We start from the raw sequence: 18,592 nt of genomic DNA on the forward strand, positions 1-18,592 counted from the left end.
GATTTAACTCATGAAGTTTCTGCTAAAACAAGCAGCACCTGACTGCAATCAACGGATACACTTGTATGACACCAGATTGGTAAAAAGGTGTCATCTTGTTTTGCTGGAATAAAATCCAGCATCCACTTTGGCCCTATGTGGTACAGTTTGAAAACCCCTGGTTTACATTGACTGACGCTGGGCTGCTATAGGGGTGCAAACACCCGTGATGGCAGCCAACCACTGGAGGGAGATGTACCCAAATGTCTACTCCGATTAGTCAAGAGGCACAGGCCAGATTGCGGTCTTTAACAAATTATTTATTTCTCTGCAGCCCTGTAGCAAATGCGCCACGGACTGGTACTGGTCCCCGGCCAGATGGTTAGGGATCCCTGCTGAGTTGCTAAGCCTGGTACATGACTGTATAATGCCAAAAAGGTCAAATTTAGACCAGAACACGAGGACCCAATACCTGTCCAAAGAGCATGAGTACCCTCTAGTTGGAAAAAAACATTGTTACCCCCGAATGGTATAATGGAATCATGGGTTTATTGTTGAGACATCTCATAGGTAAGGCGCTACTGTCTGCATCCCTGGCAAAAATAAAGTCAATATGTAGTATAAAGAGGAAAAATTTAACAACTGTAGTGTAGCCCAAAGTAGCAAAGTAAGAGTAGTATTTCTTCAAAAATCTACTCAATTAAAAAATATTGTGTGGTAACTCTACAACTCTACAACAACTCTAGGAAGTACATTTTTCTCAAAAAGTTGCTCAATAAATGTAACGGAGTAAATGTACTGCGTTACTACCACCCACCTCTGATTTGTGTACACGAAGAGCGCACGTGCACCCACGAGGAAGAGCGCATTTTCTCCCACGGAGATGTCGCACAGCTGAGTGAGAGAGAGAGGGAGAGAGAGAGAGGGAGGGAGGGAGAGGGGGGGGATTACAGCCGAGCTTGCTGTCTAGCTAGGACTTAGCTCCAATGTCCTGGCACAGTATAATGACGTATAATACAGTGATCTGCAACAATTGAAATCCGCAAAGTAGAGATGTAACTTATTAACATTTTTTTTTTGGTGTCTTCAATGTATTTATTCAGATTTAGCATTGGATAGAGATCCATATGGCATGATTTTTCCCTTTTTTCCCCAAAGTGTAATTCTTTATTAAATGCTTCATTGAGTGACTCCTCTCAAACCAAGAGATGTTGCTTGGAACAGCACAGAACACAACACAATCAGCTGCCATAGCACACTGCAGCCAATGTTTAACATGTTAAACGAGGCGCCGGCCTTTGAAAGGTAGTACTCTCAAGCCTCTCTGGCAAGTTCAGCGAAGCTCCCTTGTCACTCATCGTTAACTTAAACAAGCTGCAGCTGCCTGCTGGAAAAGAAAAGCTTCAGGAGGGAGAGCGAGAGGCTGTACGTGATCAGATGGGACATCTCTATAAAATCCTGCATTTATTTTTTTTAATTGAAAAAAAAGTTATTTGAGATTTAGGGGTACTTAACTCATTCACTCCCAGACATTTTCACTGGAGCAAGGCCCTTCGCTTCTGGCCGTTTTACTGGATTTTGACTAATTTTGCAAGGCCCACAGAAAATTCTGTTCTATTGCTATATAAACATGGAACCCACCAAATGAAAGATTAGATTCTCTTCTTTCAGCAGAAAAAAAGTTAGTTCATATCTTTTAGCATTCTTTAGAAACCAGCATTTCTGATGAAAAAAGAGAAATTGAGCTTTTTGTAAAAGCATACATTTCAAACATAACTTTGACCATAATACAGCTATATTTCGCTTTTGTGACATCCCAAACATCTGAATAATCTTTTCGTTCTACAACAAGACAAATAGAGCTTTTGATCGCAAAGTAACAATTTATTTACACATAACTAAACTATTGAACTGCTGAACTATTTGCGCACATAACAACGGGGAAGGCTCTCTGCTGCCCCCGGTTGAATGAGGTGGCTCCCAGTGATCTGATGAGTCCGGATCAAGATCGGTCTCATTTTTTTCATCATCTTCATCGTTGGTTTCAACCATGGGCTGAGGAGTAACGCAACGTGAGCTCCGCAGAACGCGTGTGGATGTTGACGCTGTTGTGGCCGTCTCAAACGGGATAAACTTCTCTTTTATCACAGTCTGTCTCATCAAGATAATTTTTTTGAATCCTTCTATGACGATGGCTTCATTTTTTATTTTTATTTTTATTTTTTTTCCCCAAAAACTCCTCCAGTGTCGTTTGCCTTTCTTTCCCGATAATTCCCCACATTTTTCTCGCGTCTTCACAAGATCCCTCCAACTTCCGTTTCCTGACTATTTCTCTTCACTTCCTTCCTTGGCCCGAGATGAGTTCTTACAAAATGCGCTACTGCACTCCAGTGGCCAGTTCTATTGCTTTAAAATGAGTTTTGAGCTTTGTGCATTGCAGTTTAGGTGCGTCAGTACCTAGAGATGCCTCTTGTAAAAAAAAAAAAAAAAAAAAAACGTAAAAGACGTATAAATATGTTTTTGGGACACTGAAACAATTAAAAATAGAATGTATTTATACGTTTTTGGGAGCAAATGAGTTAAAGGGTGAATTCCGACTGGTGCGGAAATTCGGGTTACGTCACCAGCGTAGGAACTGAACTCGTTCGTAACCTGGGAACTACCTGTGTTCTTCTTTTTTGGGGTGGTGATACTTGTTCGCGCTAAGGTTTAAAAAAACAACAGCAAAAAAACATACAATTCAAGACTACAAAGCAAGACTGCTCCTCACACGTAAAATATTGTACAGTATTATGCTTTCGTACGGATGAATAAAAAAACATGCTGATATATGAAAATAGTGCATGTACATTATCAGTTGTTATTAAGCATTTGTTGATGAGCACGCAAAGATGAAAACTGCTTTCTCCCTGTTTATCTACAACATTATGCTGGTTAAATCCAAAATAATAAGCTTTTTCATCCAGTTGGTCTGAGTAATGAAATGTGAAATGAAACTAATGAAATGTCAGTGTAGCCCTTTTAAGTGATATCATGGACTGGTTGTTCCGGTCAAGTGGTAATGACGCTAGAAGGCAGCAGGAGGCTTTGATATTAGTTAGTGTCTCTTTTCAAAGCATCTGTTTCATCATTGAATAATGTGCGTCATTGGAGATTTTTTTCATTACTTAATCACTATGACTGTGTGTGTGTTTGTCTGCAGCGGCATGGCATCAGAGAGCGGTGTGAGTGCTTGGAGCTACGAGCAAGTGGCTCAGTGGCTGCAGGCTCAAGGATTTGATGAGTATGTGGGTCTGCTGTGTGAAGTCCACCGCCTAGATGGACCCAGTCTTCTGGTTCTGACCGAAGCTGACTTGCGCGGGCCTCCTTTGAGCCTCAGGGTGCTGGGAGACATCAAGAGGTTGGCTATATCCCTCCGCCGGCTCCAGAGACAGAACCAAGCCCAGCTAGAGGAGCTGGGTCTCCAACCCAGAGACAGTCTCCCACCGGATCCTGCTGCGGCGGCCGAGTGGGGCTGCGACAGAGTCGGCAGGCGCTGCAACGCAGGGGACTGCTCCGGGAATGGCACTGAACTTCGACTGAGGAATGGCGCTCGATCTGAATACGGATCTGGAGCGACTCTGTGTCACACGCACTCCAACGGGAAGTGTCGGCAGCCGGCTGGAAGACTGGACCCGGAGGTGTGGAAGACTATTTTGAGTATAATTTATGTTTTTTTAGTCTTTGGTTTTACTTCCTTTGTTATGGTGATTGTGCACGAGCGTGTACCAGACATGGGGACCTATCCACCGCTCCCTGACATCTTCTTAGACAGGTATCAGCTTTCCACGCACTCCGATATGCGTTGTCCGGTCCATAACAGTTCATGTTTACCTTGTCCCTCTATCTAATCTGTATCCTAACACTGATGTATTTTACCCCCTGCCAGTGTTCCCAGAATCCCTTGGGCTTTTGCAATGGCTGAAGCATGTGGCCTCGTCCTGTGCTACATGCTTATGTTGATCCTGCTGCTTCATAAACACAGGTAACTCACTACTCCAACTTTCATAATATTACCTCTATACACCACACCACACATTTCGTTCAGTACACAGACCTTGGCTAGCTAAATTAATTCTGAGATAGGCATCACCTACGGGGTGGCGTGGCTCAGTGGTAGAGTAGTTGTCCCCCAACACAGAGGTTGTGGATTTAATTCTTCACCCTGATGAACTCGCCTAAGTGTCCTTGAGCAAGATATTGAACCCCACGTTGCTCCTGGTGCTGCGTCACCAGTAGGTGGATGGCGAGATAGTGTAAAGCGCCTTGAAAGGTGGAAAAGCGCTATATACAGTAAGTATAACACCATTACCATTTACCTCTCAGGACAGTGCGGTATACCCGTTAAATACTATTGTGGAATAGCACATTAATCACAGATGGTTAAGAGAGGAGATGAATAGTCTGTATTGTTAAAGAAGATGGGACCTTAAAACTACTGTACTATACAGTAACTCGATAGCAGGTCCAGGAAGCATAGAGTAGGTAGTAATTCCACACGCGAGTAAGAGTGCATTTCCACTCTAAGAAAAATGTATTTGCGCACACGAAGAACAGCGCACGCGCACACACGAAAAATAACGTATTTGCACACACGAGGAAGAGCATACAGTGGGGCAAATACAGTGCCCTCGATAATTATTGGCACCCCTGGTTAAGATGTGTTTTTTAGCTTCTAATAATTTTTTAAAATTCAAATAATATGGGACCGTAATGGAGAAAAAGAGAAAAATCCAATCTTCAATACAAGTGCATTTATTCAGTGGGGGAAAAATCCCACATAAAGAAATAATTATTTGACATCAAATAATTTGTGTCACAATTATTGGCACCCCTGGTGTTAATACTTTGTACCAACAAAACGGCACCTAATCTTCTCCTATAATGTTTCACAAGCTTGATTATGTGTCTGGTGAACCATTTCTGTGTAGATTTGGCCATATGTTTAGGGTCATTGTCTTGCTGAAAGACCCAGTGACAACCCATCTTCAGCTTAAACCTCATTAGACCTCGTTAGAAGAAGTTAGACCTCTTTGATAGCCAGAAATCTTGCGTGTTTGTAGGTGACCAAATACTTATTTTCCACTCTAATTTGGAAATAAATTCTTTAAAAATCAAACAATGTTATTTTCTTTTTTTTTTTTTTTTTTCCACATTGTGTCTCTCATGGTTGAGGTTTACCCATGTTGACAATTACAGGCCTCTCTAATTTTTTCAAGTAGGAGAACTTGCACAATTGGTGGTTGACTAAATACTTATTTGCCCCACTGTATTTACTCCCGCGAAGAAGTCGCACAGCCGAGTGAGAGAGAGGGGAAAGATTACAGATGCAAGCCTGCGTGCACATTTGCTGCTTGTGAGGCATCCAGAGGCAATACTTGGTTATAACATCTTTTGTACTGTTTATTGTGCGTTTTAATTGTGGTCAAATACGAGTTTATGTGATTGTTTTTGATGATGTGCTGACGCTTACTGATATATGCTAGTCATTTGTGGTGATTGTTTTTGCTGTATCAGCAGCTAGTTATAAACGCAAATTTGAATTGCTGTTATTGAAGATGAGACGGCTTTTCGGGTTTTATTCTGCAAGTGTTGATGTCATGAGCAGCTGAATAAAGTCAGCAAACCAAAGGGACGTCTGACATCGTCATGTCGGAGCTTAGCTTGTTGTCGAGCTAGGATTTAGCTCCAAAGTCTTGGCGAGGACGGTACAATGCGGAGCCAACTTTGCACAGGGGCAAGAGGGGCAGCGCTCCCTCAAATAAATGTCTTGTCTCCTCAGATCATAATTTTAGAAGTTGAGAAAGCACATTTTTGATATACTGACAAAATTAATACATTACAAGTTGACAAAAAATCAGCCGAAAAGGGGACACGAAGACGACATAGTATCAGTTCTCTCTCATCATGCTTTCCCTCCGCTCACTGTGTATTCACATGGTCAGCGCATGTGCGCACAGTAAAGCGTACACAGCCCCCAGTAAACGTCCAATCACTGTTGGTATGTGTTACGTCCCACGGACAGCTCACTAAGGGCGTAACATAAAATGAGTCACACGTATACAACTGGACACAAATCGATTTATTTACACAAGCCAAGTGAATACAAAATACGAACGAAGCTGGCTTCAGGGTAAGCCCAGGCCAAAACAACAAACAAAAGAATCTACACTTAAGCCCCACCCGCTTACTAAACCCTGATCGTAAAAAAGAAAGAACAAAAAGACTGCCACTACCCTGGCCTCCTATAGACCCTACCCACCGACGTCACAAAATCACGTGCTCGCTATATGGTTCCGCCACCCTTGTCCGTCATTTTGTGTCTGTATTATCAATGGTCTCAATTGATCGAGCAATTTATAATGCATTTCATGGAAGACCCGGTGCTTTCGGATGCCGTAAACTCACTTGATGCGTTGCATAAAAGGCGTTATGTGGAAAAGCTTCAGTTTATCCATTCGCCAGATCCATATTTGATGCCTAAATCGATGTTTTTCGACCCGCTGTCTCCGCCGTATTTGCCCGACATCTGCTAGCTACCCTGATATGTACAACTATCTTGTCCACACAAAATCAGCCTATTCTCACGAAAGTTTGAAAAACTTTAAGAGCTTGGAGGCTTATAAATACTTCGTTGCTGGTTGGGTGAAACAGGTCCTCGTCCACGAAAATTCGGCAGGAATCTATCTTGTGCTTGGAAAGGTGAGTTACGAAATTTTCAATTCAAAATCTTTTGTTATTGCTAACATCCACTGTCAAGTCTAATGTATTTCATGTCGTTTGTCAATGGAGTTAGGGCTTTTAATGTTTATATGGTTTAGCGATAGCACTCTCACTACATACATACGTGTATGTTGTCAGCGATTAGCCTAGCAATGATCTTAATTGTGGTTGTCAGCCCAAAACCCTCTAAATATATATTAAATGCATCTTACCAGATATAAAATGACTACGACATAATCTGTGGTAATCGTTTGGAGCCCAGTTTTCTCGTCGAATTGCAGTAGCCCATCTCGCTCTCTTCTCTCCGGGTCTCTCGGAATCCGGTAGAACTTCAAGTCTCTCAGTCTTCTCCGTCTATCTTCTCTGTTATTGCAACCGACCGCCACACACGCCTTCACCATTTTGATTATTAATGTTTACGAGCAGAAAAACACGTCGTAAATAGGAGGAATGTACGTAGCCGTAACAGGTAAACATGATGTGTTGACGGACAATTGGGCGGCACCAGTCAGGAGGAAGGAGTTGTGACGTCACGTGGGTAGGGTCTATACCAGTGGTCTCAAACCGGTCCTCAAAGGGCCGCAGGGGGTACTCGATTTCATTCCAACCAAACGAGACAAATACCTTTTCACCAATTTGGTTTCTTACAAGTGTAATCAGTTGATTGCAATCAGGTGCTGCTTATGTTAGTAGAAACCTCATTGGTTGAACTGTTTGTGCTGGATCTGTTGGAACAAAAACCAGGACCCACTGCGGCCCTTTGTGGAGTCGGTTTGAGACCGCTGGTCTATACTATACAAAACAGGAGAAAACGGGTTGAACAAAAATGGCAGCTTACCCCTACTGCTTCAGTGCTCTCTATTTACAGTGTGAAAAAAAAAAACGATCCAATAACGAACAAACACAAAAGACCTCACCAAAAAAGCGGGAGTTTAACTAGCAAGCGATCAAATGCACAAGTGAGTGAATGGCGAACAAACATCTGGTGAGGAGTACCGCGGCACGAATTCTGTCAATGCGACCTCCCAGAGTGTTGACAGCGGCTGGTTTTTGAAGTTGGCGCAGTCCCTCGGGTGGCCAATCAGTGGCGGCGACCTCGTCGACCCATCCGGCGTCAATCAGCGTACGTCACGTTGGGAGGGGAGGCAGCCAGCTGGCGGAAGCGATGATCAGGTGACTAGAGGAATCTCAAAACAAAACAATTGTTAGACGGCCAGGGCCGTCACAGTATGTAAATGAGCCTACATGTCGCCAGACAATGTGGTGTCAGGTTTTAGCGCGGCCTGGTAGTGGGAAGACTCAGTAACAACAAGCAAAGTAATAAGTCCATGTCCACTTCACGTAACAAACTGAAGACAAATGACTGGTGTTTGACAGACCCCCTACGTAAAGCCCCGCCCCAGACTGTAGTTCTGCACTGCTTTTTTTTGTTAAATTACAACGGTTTTTACAAAGCCATCTTACTTATTTTTCACTCCAGCTTGCTGCAGCTCACAAAAAGAAATGTAATGCTGTGCATTGCATCCGTTTTTCGGTTTTTGAAAAGTGCAGTCCTACTCCTGCCTGTACTTACAGTAATGGCAATGATGCTTCTGCTCGTACATCAGAGACAGCAGCGAACGTAACTACTTTAGCATCAGTGCTTTTCCTGTACCTCCAATAACAAGTGCAGCCCCAAAGCAGCCTGCTCAGCTACCCAGTGACTTAAATGGCAATGCGCCATCTCAGCCAACATTGGGTAGCAACCCAAAGTGTGCATTTGGTACAACATTAAGATCCTTCAATCCTGCCTGGTACCGCACACGACCATGGCTAGAGTATTCTGTTGTACGAGATGCGTGCCTCTGTTTGTCATTCAATGAAAAAAAACGCTGTTACTATGAGGGGGGTTGGTGTTTAGGAGTACTTAAATGGTTAATTCCGACTTACGCGGAAATTTGTGTGACGTCGCCAGCGTAGGGACGGAACTCATTCGTAACCCGGGGACTACCTGTATTTTAATGATTAGTTAATCTGTTGGTGTTACTGTTTTGGTTTGTTTTTTTTTATTAAAGGGACTATACGGAGTTTGCCTTTTTTTTTTTTTTTCCTTGCGACTGCCACATCCGACCTCAAGCGTAACTTCAGCTCGTGCATGACGCGCATTCTTGTACGAGTGCAAACATAAAGCAACGAGCGTTTGGCCCAACCAATCAGCACCAGAAATGTAAAAAAATGGTTGGTAGCAAGTCTTACGTGGGTTAGGAAAGTGTCTTTGCAAAGCGGAGACTAGGTGAAGGCTCTGTAGAACAGCGCTGTTGTCGTGGACATGCACAGGCATGTTCGCCCAGACTGTTCGACCCGAAACCCTCTCTATTAAAAGAAAGAAAAGGGGCTTTTGGGGGCAGTCTCAATTAAAATGTCGGCCTCTGTGTACTCATGAGGGCATTGATGGGGTAGAAATGTATTTTAAATTCCGCATTTTCCCTTTAATCTACAAATTATATACTATTTGTAAAAATGATTTAGATCCCATAATTAAAATACAGGACATTAGTTCAAATTTCAAACATAATTTTATGAGCTCATTTTTCTTTTTCATTGACCCAAATTTAGTGAAGTCTCACTACTTTTATCCAAGAAGCATTTTGCTTGTATACTAGTGTTATTGTTGAATATTTTGTTGTAGCTCCAATTAAATGCAACCCTCTAACAAAAGGAAAAAATAGTGGGGCACCACGTTTTTCTTGCTTGTTTTTTTTGTTGTTGTTGTTGTTGCTAGCAGGCTACTTTCGACAAAATGTGTTAGGATTTGACTGATAGGACTACCAGAATGTGGGGTGAACCCTTCAACTGAGACTCAACAGCGAAAGGAAGGATAAAATCCTCTATCCGGATTTAGAAATTGAATCCTTTCGCTCACTGCGAAAGCCACTTTCCCACTTACAACCCACAACTTTGGCACACTGGAGCCATAAAGAAGCATTTATCTGCTTGTGCCTTTTACACAGAAGCTCGCCAAGCAGAATATTGCCTCCACTGTGGCGACAGGGCATCCTACATTTGGATAATTTGATGACACCAACATCATCAACAATTTTATGAAAACCAACAGGGCAGAAAAGTGGCCCAGGATTTCAGAATTGAATTCTGAAGCAAGCGGTGTGCATGCCTACTCATTTTTAACACCTTGGCCAATTTTTCACACTTTAAAGATATCACACAATAGGGAACTGAAACAATGTCCAATGTTTGGGATATTTTCACACTTTTCAAGGACGATTTAATGCAATGTCTACTTCAACAACGTATCTACAGCCATCAACACAATTTAACATATCAATGTAAACTAGAGCTGCAGCTACTGATTATTTTATTAGTCAATTAATCGATGAACTAGTTAGTTTGAATAATCGAGTAATCGGATAAGGAACATGAACATTTTTAAATACCTGAGTTGAGCCTCAAACGGTATAAAAAAAAATAAATGAGGATCTATGTACAACAAAACAACAATTGGCTAACTTACATAGCAAAAATCTGCCAGCTTAAAAACTATAAAATGCTACCATTTTTTTTCTTTCTTTTTTTTTTACAATGCTCTTAACATTTGGTTCAGATACATATTCCCACTAAAAATGGCTAAATATACCTATAAACTAAATTAGGAATGCATTAAAAAACATGAGCTCAAAAAAAAAAAACTTAGATTGCATTGGTCTTAACAGGGAGCAGTTGGATTCAGCCATGTGAAATAAGGCAGACCAGAGGGCAGTGTATCCACCCTAATCAATAAAATGAAATCCAAACACTTTCAACATTAAACTTTAATTAAATGAATACTCGAACCAACAAAATTCAATTCGAATATTTGTTTCGAATTGAATACTCGAGTTAATCGATTAATCATTGCAGCACTAATGTAAACTAATTCTATATATTTTAGAATTATTCGTTAGTATATATTGTAATGCCTCCCAGTAGTCAAGGATAGCTAGTGAACTTTAAATATTTTTTTAACAAAAATTATCAATGCAACGCTCAATTTTTCATGTGTCTGAGCAGACACACAAAAGCCCCCTGAGCACACTGAGGAACACTGTGAGCAACATCAGATGTGTACACTATGGGCTAAACCTTGGATCATAGTATAGTAAGTTACGTGGCTTATTCAAAGAATGAAATTACAGCAGCAATTTTCATTAGTTCACTTTTAATATAATTGATTTGGCCCACTAAAAATGAAAAAGATAATCTTGTTCATGAGATATGTACTGTGTTATATGTGAGAGTCCTGCTTTAACCATAGGAAGAGTCCTGCTTTGGGCTGGGTAAGGTCCAGTTGTTGCATGGGTGATTTAATAAATAAAACATAATGAATAGCCACAGTTGGAGTATATATCAAACTCCCACATTAAAACTGTTCAGACAATAAGGACACTCAAGATCCTATCCTCTGTGTCTAAGCAGCTATACAGGACAGGTTAAAAAAGAATAAAAACTAAGAAAAAAAAAATCTGTTTCACCGCTTGTTCTTCTATTATTTGCACATACTCCGACTGCCATTCCATCTTAAAAGAAACACATTTCTTTACTTTGTCCTGATGAGTGTAGTATCTCTGCCCGTTCCTTTCGCTATGTTAAGGGGTTAGCATTTGCATCTCTTAACGCTTAGATGCACAAGTGACTGGACCCTACACTCTTCCATAAGTGGGGCTAAACTGCCCCATACTAGAATCAATGTGTTTTTTGCCATTTTGGTTAAGAATAATCACTTGTATGATATTTAGTAAGGATGCAACAATACTCTGTTTTATATTGAACCGTTCGATTCAATACGCAAAAACATTCGATCCAAATGAAAAACTCCCAAAATGTATTTTCCGATTTTTGTCGTCTGTCTCGCGCAGCTTTGCCTTGAAAAAACAAACTCTGCCGCTAGCAGCCCCCACCTCCCCTCCTCCCCTCCTCCCCCAAACTGCATGAAAGGTGGGAGCTGTGGCGCACGAGGATCATTGCTCATGATGAAAGACAGAAACTTAAGTAGGCGGCTTGCCAGCTTCAATATCGTACAGATCCGTTGTTTGTCCACATTCTGGGTGAGCTTATGTGCTATCCCCACTCATACATATTAAACAAAGACTCTCTTTGCGGATACGTACAACAAAGTCCGCCAATATTTTGTTGCCGACTTGGCTGCTACGAAAAACCTGGCTTTGAGTACAGACAGGTTGAAAACTGTGTGTCACAGAGAGATAACTCACGGTTACATGATGAACAATAAGTGGCAAATTTAGAGTGCTGTACTTCAAACTCGTCCTGTTTATGAAAGTCGATTATAAGATGCTGGTGTTGTGCAGTAATGAAGAGACGTGACTTCTGTGGCATTTGTTAACTTTTTTAATGCCCCGACACTCTCGCGCGCACACACTAGATATCATCAAATAGCAACCTAGATGTGCTACGTTAGATCCCATGCCATTGGGTACGTGAGCCCAGAGTGATCAATGGGCGCGTAGTCCATATACAACATCTACAGGGTGACCCCAAAAAAAGTTTACACTGCCATAATACAACTTAAATGCCATGTTTATTCAGCTTAGAATTAGAATTTAATCACAAATTATACATTATTGTAAAGAACATGTACAGTACACTCTATTTTTCAATGTGTCCTCCCTTAAGTGTCACAACAGCCTCCAGGCGCCTGCGGAACGCTTGACAGGTCTTCTTTATGTAGGATGCTGTCATCCTATCCCAAGATCTAACAATGGACCTCTCCAAGGCTGCCACAGAAGTTTGTGGCTTCTTACAGGCACTGTCCTCCACAGTTGCCCATATGCTATAATCCAGGGGATTGAGATCTGTACTCTGGGTGGCCACATATCACCTTGTCAATCAACTTTTTGGTCCGCACAGATCGGCACTTCCAGACCCAGGTTTTCGTGAGGCTGTTCCAGTACCTTTCAGCTTCTTTTTAACTTTGTAGACTGCACATCTGGATATCCTCAGATTTGCTGCAATCTCAGTAGGTGTCAGACCGGCACGCAGCTATTCAGCTACAGCTAAAGTTTTCTTCATTTTCAGCAGAAGCACAGGAATTGTAGAGATGAGAGATTACCAGCTGCATTGAGTGACCTTAATGAATCACTTAAGCATGACAACGTATTTAGATGTGTTTCAATGGCTTTTAAACAAGCAGTCAACTGAGTGTAAACTTTTTTTTGGGTCACCCTGTAGATTTTCTTGTGCGCCGAGTATGTACGAGCAGTGCGCGATTGCACACGCGCGCAGCTTAGAGGGAACATTGCACTGCACTACTCATAACAGCTACAACCGTAAATGCACATGGACGCCCACAGTACTCACCAGGTCAGGCCCTGACTTTTAAAAGGACAGACAACAGATTTATTGTGTGCATCCCAGAGTAAAGAATATTTTTACATAAATTGGGGAAAAACAACACCGAATATAATTTTTCTGATTTATAATTGTAGTGAAAAATTTAATTTAAAGCCGCCATTCCTTGGAAGTGGCTGTCCAACATGGGGGGTAGACATTTTGTCAGTGCTGGTACTATCCTCGCCGATAAAATGTGAGTATTATAGCCAGTGTTGTTAATAACGGCGTTAGCTGAAACGAATACTCGAGCAACTCGAGTAACTCAAGTTTAAAAACTGATCCGAGTAATTTTATTCACCTCGAGGAATCGTTTAATTTTGCCATCTCTAAGCATCACGTTTTGCCCGGACTACTTTTAATGCGGGACAACGCGCTGACGTCACGTGCGTAGAGGAAGAAGCAATAAAAAAAATACCTTACTGCAGCCGACAGCCGTTACAAACTGTGCTGACGTTGCTAAAAACCACTCCCACATGTTGCTACGGTGGTAGCAGGTAGCGACTGATGCGTGTCATAGATATCACATGTACGTAGACCTAGATGCGAAATGACAGACTCGGCGGCGTTAATAAAACAGCCGCCACCTTAAAGCGGTACACTTCTCGGCACTCATAAATAAGATTAACGTTACTCTTACTCGCTCACGTAGCGTTATCCCTGCGGAGGGCTAGGTTTCTATTCATTATGACCACTGTCGATGCGTGGCTAACTATTACATACAGGCTTTATTTAATCTGTGAAAACGGTGCTGTAGAGTGATTAGGGTGTAAAATAAAAACATAATAATGCTAACTGTCAATTTTAGCTCAGTAGTCATTGCTGGATAAATCACCAAGTAGCACTGGTGCCTAATGTGCTCCAATACAGCACAGCATTTATTTTGAACACTGCAAAAACTCAAAATCCTATCAGGACTTACAGTTTAGACTAACTTAAAACTTAACTAGAACTTACAGCTTGACACAAGTGAAAATTCAATTGAAACACGTAGGAAAAACACCTAACTTTTAAGTCATGTGTGTTATCAAGCGTACTGACATTTTTAGGTAAGAAATATATATATATATTTATAAGATCTAAAAGTTTTTGGAGTGAAAGCAGTGAATTAGTCTTTTTTTTTTATTTGAGATGAAATTGTTGGCTGTTTTCAACAATGTACATCGGAAGTAAAGACATTGATTAACTGAAAATGGTTAAATTTGACATGAAATGTCTTGTTTTCTTATCTATATATATATTTGCTCTTTAACTTAAAAAAAATGTTTTTATCCGATTACTCGATTAATCGATGTAATTTTCAGTCGTTACTCGATTACTAAAATATTTGAAAGCTGCAGCCCTAGTTAGAATATAACGTCGTTACTAATGGCGTTATTTTTTTCAGTAGTGAGTAATCTAATTAATTACTTTTCTTATCTTGGCAACGCCGTTCCCGTTACTGAGGTGAGAAAGGCGTGCCTTACTATACGGTACTATGTTGGTTGAATGACTCGAGAAAAGGCTGAGAGAGACGGACTTACGCAGACGACAGAGCAGAGCAGGAGTGGTGAGGAGGCAAGGGAGTTGTGACGGCGTTGCAAACGCGATGCTAGGTGGCTCCAATAATACCTGACTGTAGCCGATAGCCTTCAAACTACGCCCACGTGATGCTACGGTAGATATCACGTATTATAGAACTAGATGCAAATGGCAGACACGGCGGTATTAGCAACATGTATTAAGAACTATTTGCGTTAGTAAAAAGCCGTTATCTTAAAGCAGTAGACCTCTCATGAAGGCTCTGTTGTAGAGAACCTTCCTAGCGAACCTAAGTAACTTTTTATCTAAAATGCTCCTAAATCGGCAAAATCTTGACTTAAATCTATCTTTAAATGATGAAACAGTTCTAAAACACATGTCGATAGTAGACAGAAGGGAAGTAATGCAATAACGGGAGCAATTTTAACAACTTTAACAGGTGATTCACAACATTAAATGACTTCCACACATAGCAAAGGTTACTATCTAGTTATCGCAATATCCGCAATAGCCCTGTGTCTATTTAAGTTTAGGGTAAAGAATTGGGCTATTGCCAATTGACCCAGAAACCCTTTAAACTTCACATTGTGTGACCTCTTTTTTTTTTTTTTTTTTTTTTTTTGGGAGAAAAAAAAAACATGAAAATTATCACCAGTTACTTTGCCAAGTAACTACTCTTACATTCAGGTAACTGAGTTACTAACGCAATTACTTTTTGGGAGAAGTAATTTGTAACTGTAATTAATTACTTTTTTAAAATAAGATTAACAACACTGATTATAGCATATAGCCCGCCCCTCCTCTTGATATCATAAACACTCATTATTGTGTGCGGCAGTTTTGTTTTTGGCAGCCCTTTTAATTATTGTCTTAGTCTATTGGACGAATATACTTACCATATTTTTCGGACTATAATAGTCACACCTGAGTATAAGTAGCACCAGGCCAAAAATGCGGAATGAAGAGGAAAAAAAACAACATTTAAGTCACACCAGAGTATAAGTCGCATTTTCGGGGGAAATTTACTTGATAAAATCCAATACATAGAACAGATATGTCATCTTGAAAGGCAATTTGAAATAAAAATACAATAGAGAACAACATGCTGAATAGTGTAAAGTAGGATAATGTTACATGATGCATGAACAACGAAATGCGAACGTGGCCGGTATGTTCATGTAGCATAGCTATTAAGAGTTATTCAGATAACTATAGCATAAAGAACATGCTAACAAGTTTACCAAACTATCAGTGTCACTCCAAAACACCAAAATAACATGTGAAATGATATAATAATGTGTTAATGATTTCACACATAAGTCGCTCCGGAGTATAAGTCACACCCCTAGCCAAACTATGAAAAAAAACTGCGACTTATAGTCCGAAAAATACGGTAGCCTTAGTTATTTTTTTAGTCATTTCAAAATGTGATCGTTTTCGTCTAGGTTAAGCCGATGAAATCTCTCGTCTAGATTTAGTTGAGTTACTTAAAATTTCTTCGTCTGTTACATTCAAAAGTTTTAGTCCAAAAATAAAAGTTTCCAACAATTTCGAATTAACATAGACAGATGAACACATAGCGTCTACAAGGACAACGCCAACTTTGTGATGATAATACACACTCAGCAGGAAAAGCAGTACATTATTTTCAATTAAACGTACTTAGAAGCCAGGAACTGTATTTAAAGAAAAAATTAACAAAATGGGCATTTAATATCCTCTAGAGCAGTGGTTTTCAACCGTTGTGCCGCGGCACACAATAGTGAGATCATCAGGTGTGCCGCGAGAAATTATCCAATGTCGCAATATTTATAAAATCTTTTTTTTTAACGTCGTCAGGCGGAGTTGCAGTAGAAGGAAGGAAGGAGTATGTAGAACGTTCTCGGTCGTGTGCTGATGAGCGAGGTATCGCTCGTGTCGCGTTCAATAACTGCTCAGATTTCTAGCCATCAGCGACCTTGCTGTCTGCAACAATGTGGACCCTAGCACGTCTACTGCACATCATTTGGTTAGACTCGTTATGTGTCGATATACTCAAAAGTGTCCTTTGTATTTTACCCATATGTGACGTCCGTCAATCCTCCCACTTGTGTCTTATTCCAACACATTGTTTAGGACAGCAAGGTGGCTAATGGCTAGAAGTCCGAGCAGTTCTTGAACGCGACAGGAGCAGCTATCCAACAGCGCCATGGTGCCAAGCAAGTTTAAAAGTCATTTTCAAACGAAACACCTGTTGCTTCAAAACAAGTCGATGGACTATTTTGTTCACCTAGGTAAAAACACAGAGAAACGGGCAACTTTTCAGAAAAACTACGAAGTTAAATGAGAAAGCCCTCAAAGCCAGTTACTGTGTTGCTGAACTTGTTGCTAAATCCAAAAAGTCCCACACTGTGACAGAGACATTAATACTACTTGCCTGCAAGGCCATTGTCTGTGAGATGCTCGGCCCTGATGTGGTTAAAGACATTGCTCAAGTCCCTCTGTCTGCCAATTCTGAGCTTTTTCAATCCTAACTGATAAATAATAAAATAATTAAAAACATAGAAAGACTGATGGCTGTTGAAGAATAGGGATATTGACTTTGTGTTCATCTAAACAGGCTCAAGTTTCACAGTGAGTAAGTATGAGAAATTGTTTTATAATTAAATATACTGCATAGAAAATAATTTTGGAACATTTTTGGTTTGTGGTGTGCTGTGAGATTTTTTCAAATGTAAAAACGTGCCATGACTCAAAAAAGGTTAAAAAACACTGCTCTACAGACACACTGACCAGAAAAGCCAAGTGGCTCTAGGTTAGATTGGCCAGTGTTTTAAGAGGACGCTCGCTATTCTGAAGCTAATGCTAATGCAAATGCGAATACTAAACTAACACAATGAGTTACATTTATCGTCTGAGGATCACTCGACACAGGCCTTTAAAGGCCAAGGAAACATTTTCTCTTGACAAGATAAGAAAACAAATCTTACCGTGTTTCCAAACAAGCAAGATGGAGCGCAGTCTAGCTTGAGATACATACATACAGAGGCATAGCACACCTCCATGAGTGACACGACCCAAACACTGCTACGATGCAAGCTCACGTACTTCACGTACAAAATGAAACTCACTTATTGAGAACATATGACAGAAACGATGCCGCATTTTCGTCTCGTTGTCGTCTCATCAGATGAAAGCTGACATTCGTCTCACTATGTTCTAGTCTCCTGAGCCACGTTTTTAGCTCGTCATCGTCATGAAAAAATTGTTCGTTGATGAAATATTTTCGTTATTGTCTTTGTTGGTGAAACTAATACTGGTGTGCGGATATGACTGATATCACAAAATTGTGCCGCTTGTAAGCGATGTAATTTTTTTTGTTTAACCCTTTTTCACCTGAGCCTATTTTGTCCGAATTTGCATGCCTTTGATGTTGCTTTGTATTTCAAAGAAAAATTGTTCACAATGGCCTGGTTGGGTCCCTTTTTTTCAGGACACCATAACCTTCATGTCTAAACTGTTTTCTTCACTGACCAATTATAGTCAATATTTTGGACCCAAAAAGACAAAAATAAAATAATCCCAAAATCTTTTGTCAAAATTTGCAATATTGATGTCACATTGACAACCAAACATGCTCGACGTACCGTTTTGAAGCTTGATAATATTTATTCAACTTGTTAGGATAAACATTCAACAGAAAAAAAAGACTGAATAGTTTTATATTTGACAGTTCAGCACGAACAGCGGGTATGGTCATAGGCGTTTTTGGCCTTTGCACATACCGTATTGGCCCGAATATAAGACGGTGTTTTTTGCATTGAAATAAGATTGAAATAGGGGGAGTCGTCTGATATTCGGGGTCTAGACATTATACCCATTCACGACGCTAGATGGCGCCAGATATCATTGAAGCGAATGCTGAACTTGAGGAGTAACGTTCTATCATGACAGATCTCAGCTACTCTCAAGT

The 18,592-nt window shown here is 40.6% G+C and overlaps 1 protein-coding gene across 2 annotated transcripts in view; it reads left to right on the forward strand.

Moving 5' to 3' along the window:
- Positions 1 to 18,592, forward strand: part of LOC130922852 (sphingomyelin synthase-related protein 1-like) — a 67,753-nt gene that overhangs the window by 19,731 nt on the left and 29,430 nt on the right. For both annotated transcript variants that reach the window (XM_057848041.1, XM_057848042.1), the window contains exons 2-3: positions 3,182 to 3,793; positions 3,908 to 4,003. In XM_057848041.1, the coding sequence (XP_057704024.1) occupies positions 3,186 to 3,793; positions 3,908 to 4,003 (704 nt within the window). In that variant the 5' untranslated portion in view covers positions 3,182 to 3,185. The remainder of the gene's footprint in view (positions 1 to 3,181; positions 3,794 to 3,907; positions 4,004 to 18,592) is intronic.

This window comes from Corythoichthys intestinalis, chromosome 10 (genome assembly GCF_030265065.1).
Source record: "Corythoichthys intestinalis isolate RoL2023-P3 chromosome 10, ASM3026506v1, whole genome shotgun sequence".
Lineage (NCBI taxonomy): Eukaryota > Metazoa > Chordata > Actinopteri > Syngnathiformes > Syngnathidae > Corythoichthys > Corythoichthys intestinalis.